Genomic DNA, 4706 nt, shown 5'->3' with positions numbered 1-4706 from the left:
ATCGTTGGATTGCCTTAGTTTTGGGCACATACCTTAACATGATCTTTTAAAAAAGTATGGACCAGTGGGCCCCACACAGATATGGACGGACGCACTCTGCTTCCCTAAATTTTCACCTAGCTACCTAACTTGATCGCAATAATATCATGGTGGCTGCACATGACCTCCGTAGCATGGCTCCCTACAACCAATGTAAATTCACATCCAATACCATCTTATTTGATTTTATTTTTATTTTTTTCATTAAATTTAAACCATTTGGTATTTTACCTTTGACCATCAATTTGATGTGCATGATTTGGACGGCTAGGATTGCTTGATGCATATGATTTTAGTGATATGCTCCATCCTCAATGTTCACTGTCATTGGTATGATTTAAAAAAACAACAGTCGTGCATCACAGGAGTCAGATCAAACCAATTTCCTTTAACTAGCGTCCATAGCTCACCTGTAAGAATTAGAAAATATGGAAATGATATTCTATATAAACCAAACCAACCCCTCAAACAAGAACACATTCTCTTCTTCTCCCCTTCAAAGTAAAAGATCGAAAACTTTAGCAGTTATTTTCCAGTCTCACAACCCAAACAGAAGATGGAGAAATCTGCAAATCAAGAACACATTCAAAAGGCCTTTGGTTGGGCAGCCAGGGATAACTCAGGAATCCTCTCACCCTTCAAATTCTCTAGAAGGTATTCAAAAAGGCCTTTCAGTGTATATAGTTATTCATTATTAGTTAATCAAGATATTCCTGACTTTCAGTGTATATAGTTATTCATTATTAGTTAATCAAGATATTCTTTCTTTAGATGCATCTATTGAAATGTTTTGGTTGTATTATAGAAATGAGTTGATGTTTCCAGGGCCAATGGGGAGGATGATGTCACCATAAAGATACTCTACTGTGGAATCTGCCACACGGATCTTCACAACGTTAAGAATGATTTCGGGATTTCTTCGTACCCGCTCATCCCCGGGTACATTTATCTTATAATACCCATAGTTTTTACCTTATGAGTAGGCCCTACTATGTATGAGGCCCGGATTCAAAAGCACTCCTCATTGGAAGATTTTAACCATCTGATTGGTGGATGTCACGTGGACAGTTAAGAGAAAAATGGCTAGAAATCCAAAGTCATTTTGTCAAGATCATTTTATCAGGAAAAGGTCCAACCAACAATTTTTATGCATTTGTTTGTTGAGGCCCAAAACGGATTGCTTTCATGAGGATTAGACTTATCTATATGAGGCGTTGGGATCTAAGTTTTGCCCATGATGAATGATCTTGATCAAACAGGCGGTAGGATTCACCCAGACACACATTCAATTTCCAAACAAGGTTTTAAGACTCGGTGTGACTCATCCCACTTGAATTGGACTCAGTCAAACACAATCCAATTCGACACCAGACGATTCCCCACCAAATGGTCCTAGCCCCAACTCATCTGCGTACCCAATGAGTCATACGAGTCTTATAACCATGCATCCAAATAACCCAAGTGTACTTCATATTGAAAAGAAGAGAAATATCCTAACTCTTGTTTGATCTCTCACCGTAGGCACGAGATTGTGGGAATTTTGACCCAGGTGGGCCACAACGTAACAAAGTTCAAAATTGGAGACAAGGTGGGTGTAGGGTGCTTGATCGACTCATGCCGTGCATGCAATCTGTGCGACCAGGATCTTGAGAACTATTGCCGAAAAGTGATACCTACCTATGGTGGTACTTACCATGATGGGACGGCCACATACGGTGGATACTCTAATATGGTTGTCGTCAATGAGCACTTCGTGGTCCACTTGCCCGACAACCTACCCCTAGATGGCACAGCACCACTACTATGTTGTGGGATTACGGTGTATAGCCCGATGAAGTATTTTGAACTTTGCAAGCCTGGCATGAGTTTGGGTGTGGTTGGGCTTGGTGGGCTGGGCCATGTCGCGGTGAAGTTTGCAAAGGCTTTTGGAATGAAGGTCACGGTGATAAGCACATCCCCAAACAAAGAGAAGGAAGCGATCGAGCAACTTGGTGCTGACTCATTTTTGGTTAGCAATGACTCTGAGAAAATGAAGGTTAGATCCATTTTTATTTTGGTTAAGGAGAATAATGATTTTCTTGAATCAACCATCTTCTTGGTAAAGAGGAATGAAATCCTATGTGGAGTGGCGACAAAAAGGCATGACCACAAGAAGATATTGGTTAGGTAGGGGCCCACCATATTCTAGGTTGGAAGTATCAAGGATTGACCACTGGACTAAGTCAGGCACTCATTGTCTGAGTCAACTCAGACCTGGTTCAGCAACATGGGTCCACATTTAAAATATTTTGGGCTCAAGCAAGTCACGCCTCAACTACGCTGATTCATGACTAAACTCAGGACTAAATGAGTCGTACAAGCTTCTGAGTCTTCAATCCATTTGATAATCACCTGATCATGATCCAAGGGTTGTATTTCCAATAATCGGTTATTATTTTTTCCATTTTTTGTTGTTTCGGAAATGGTTACGATTCGGCCCACCTTTCATGGGATGGTTCCCCTTAATCGTCCCTATCGGGTTATCCCAGTGGTAGCTCTAGCTTGGCCAGTTATAGCCAATGGTATGCATTAAACAAAGCTTAACCAGATGGTTCGGATCATCTAATTGCCTATCTTATGGACAGTTTCGATCACCAGAAGGTAGGCCTTAGATGTAAAGTTTGCTGGGACAAGTTAGAGTAATAAAAAATGGTGGATTGCCACTATTGCTAATGTTATTTTTCTGTTTGTTGTTGTGTTGTAGGCGGCCATGGAAACTTTGGATGGTATCATTGATACAGCCCCTAGCCCTCACTCACTGCAGCCATTGATTAATCTACTGAAGCCCAATGGAAAGTTAGTTGTGGTGGGGGTCAACATGAAGCCATTCGAGCTTCCCATAATTCCTTTAATCATGGGTGAGTAATCATCATTATTGGGAATGAAATTTTAGGATCCAATGGTTTGGATTGCCAACTATGGATCACATGTAATTTGGCTAGGGAAAAAAAGGATTAGCAGTCCAGATCACTAAATGATGGGTAAAAAAGATCGCGTTTGTAGGAAGTGTCGGACCCACATTGAAAGCTAGCGTTTCGGCCTTGGACTACATGGACCCATGTATTATAAAACCCAATGGACCATCTGGCCCACCTCGAACACAATGCAACAAATAACTATGCTTTCTACCAAAATTTAGGCTCACTATATTTAAGGAGCATCCAAACGTGCTATTAATTAATTGTAATTTGATCTTAATAGGGAGGAAGATCGTGGCCGGAAGTGGAATTGGAGGTATGAAAGAAACACAAGAAATGTTAGATTACGCTGGCAAGCACAACATAACGGCTGATGTTGAGGTAATCTCCATGGATTATGTAAACACAGCCATGGAGCGGCTCGCGAGAGGAGACGTGAGATACCGATTTGTCATTGACGTTGCAAACACATTGAATGTTGCCCCATAATCTCTTGAGCTCGGCATTGATGTGGCCACCGCACTTCTTTGGCCATTGATTTGTGTTGTGTGTCCCATGATGTATGGTTATTGTGCAAGAAGCTCTTCTTTGTTAACGTGTATGATCGCTGAAATATGGAGTTTGGTATTTTTATTTTTATTTTTAAAATAAAAATTGAAATGGGGATCAAGTGGGCCACCTTGAAGATGGACCGTTATACAAAAATTCGCATCAATGGTTCTCATTAATAGCTTCATATATACAGTTAATATAATAAAGACAACACGATTGCTTTTGAACCTCACATCTAGCTTCGCATGCATGCATAAGATCTGATCCATTTAGTGCGTGGCTCTTAACAACAACATTTGTTGTAAAACGTGGGCTGGTCCACTTATCATGTGTGCCACACGTGTATGTTGAATATGTGCCACTGCCACTGTCAATATTCTAAGTCTTCTTTCCTCATGTGATCATGGCCCACCTAATTAATGTATTGAACTTATTTATTGGCTAGAGTTCATGATTAGTCCTACCTATGGATTTGTTATTGCCCTGGAATTCTTTAATTAAATATTTAGGATCATTTTCTATGTCCAATTTTAGGCCATGGCCATCCACGTTAGGCACTATGATGAATCATTTCAATCATTGTTCCAATTGGACGGTCAAGATTGGGCTAGGCCACTGATTTCATGTCTATCCAATGGCTCTTTGTGAAGCGTCCAGATGGAAAATAATCCTACCATAGTAGAAGTACACTGTGGATGAATCTAATAATCACCATCCAAATAAGAATTGACATGGATGAGAAGTAGGTCTCAATCCAACCACCTTAAAGTTGGATCAAGTGGGACTCACTTTTCATTGTAGCCCGATTTGACCAAATTCCAATGGTTAAGGGGTCCTAAAAAGAATTTCAGGGAAAATAAATTTGTCCAATATACACGTAGGAGATTCTCCAATCTCCACGGTTGAAACACCAATAGAAAAAGTTTGTTATAGCTAGATAAGTCTTATCCTAATCTGATCAAGATTGAGTAATGAGTGAGCACCACTTGATCCAACCCCTAAAATGTCGAAAGAGCCTAGGGTCCATCCATCTCAATCTGATCAAATTCGTTACTCATAGCATGTATCTATCACTCATAAGGCGGGGCCCAAAATGAACATGTCCTAGCCCATTGACTCATCTGTAGGATATGCCATGCATGTCAAATATGTATTATT

The 4706-nt window shown here is 40.4% G+C and overlaps 1 protein-coding gene across 1 annotated transcript; it reads left to right on the top strand.

Annotated features, from left to right (window-relative positions):
• The first annotated feature begins 506 nt into the window (after positions 1-506).
• Positions 507-3629, top strand: LOC131243977 (probable mannitol dehydrogenase). The gene is made up of 5 exons (XM_058243640.1): positions 507-693; positions 865-978; positions 1561-2074; positions 2783-2936; positions 3280-3629. Exons 1-5 carry the CDS (start codon positions 596-598, stop codon positions 3483-3485), a joined length of 1086 nt encoding a protein of 361 aa, XP_058099623.1. The 5' UTR covers positions 507-595; the 3' UTR covers positions 3486-3629.
• The last annotated feature ends 1077 nt before the right edge of the window (positions 3630-4706 follow it).

This window comes from Magnolia sinica, chromosome 1, assembly GCF_029962835.1.
Source record: "Magnolia sinica isolate HGM2019 chromosome 1, MsV1, whole genome shotgun sequence".
NCBI classification, from domain to species: Eukaryota; Viridiplantae; Streptophyta; class Magnoliopsida; order Magnoliales; family Magnoliaceae; genus Magnolia; species Magnolia sinica.
The sequence above is the reverse complement of the archived record's forward strand: the minus strand, read 5'-3'. Positions and strand labels throughout refer to the sequence as shown.

What these genes read in the sequence shown, in the direction of transcription:
- LOC131243977 (XM_058243640.1), top strand. Translation starts at nt 596, where the DNA reads ATGGAGAAATCTGCAAATCAAGAACACATTCAAAAGGCCTTTGGTTGG. An exon ending in CCCTTCAAATTCTCTAGAAG is followed by an intron (nt 694 to 864) that starts GTATTCAAAAAG and finishes TGATGTTTCCAG; the next exon opens with GGCCAATGGGGAGGATGATG. An exon ending in CATAATTCCTTTAATCATGG is followed by an intron (nt 2,937 to 3,279) that starts GTGAGTAATCAT and finishes TGATCTTAATAG; the next exon opens with GGAGGAAGATCGTGGCCGGA.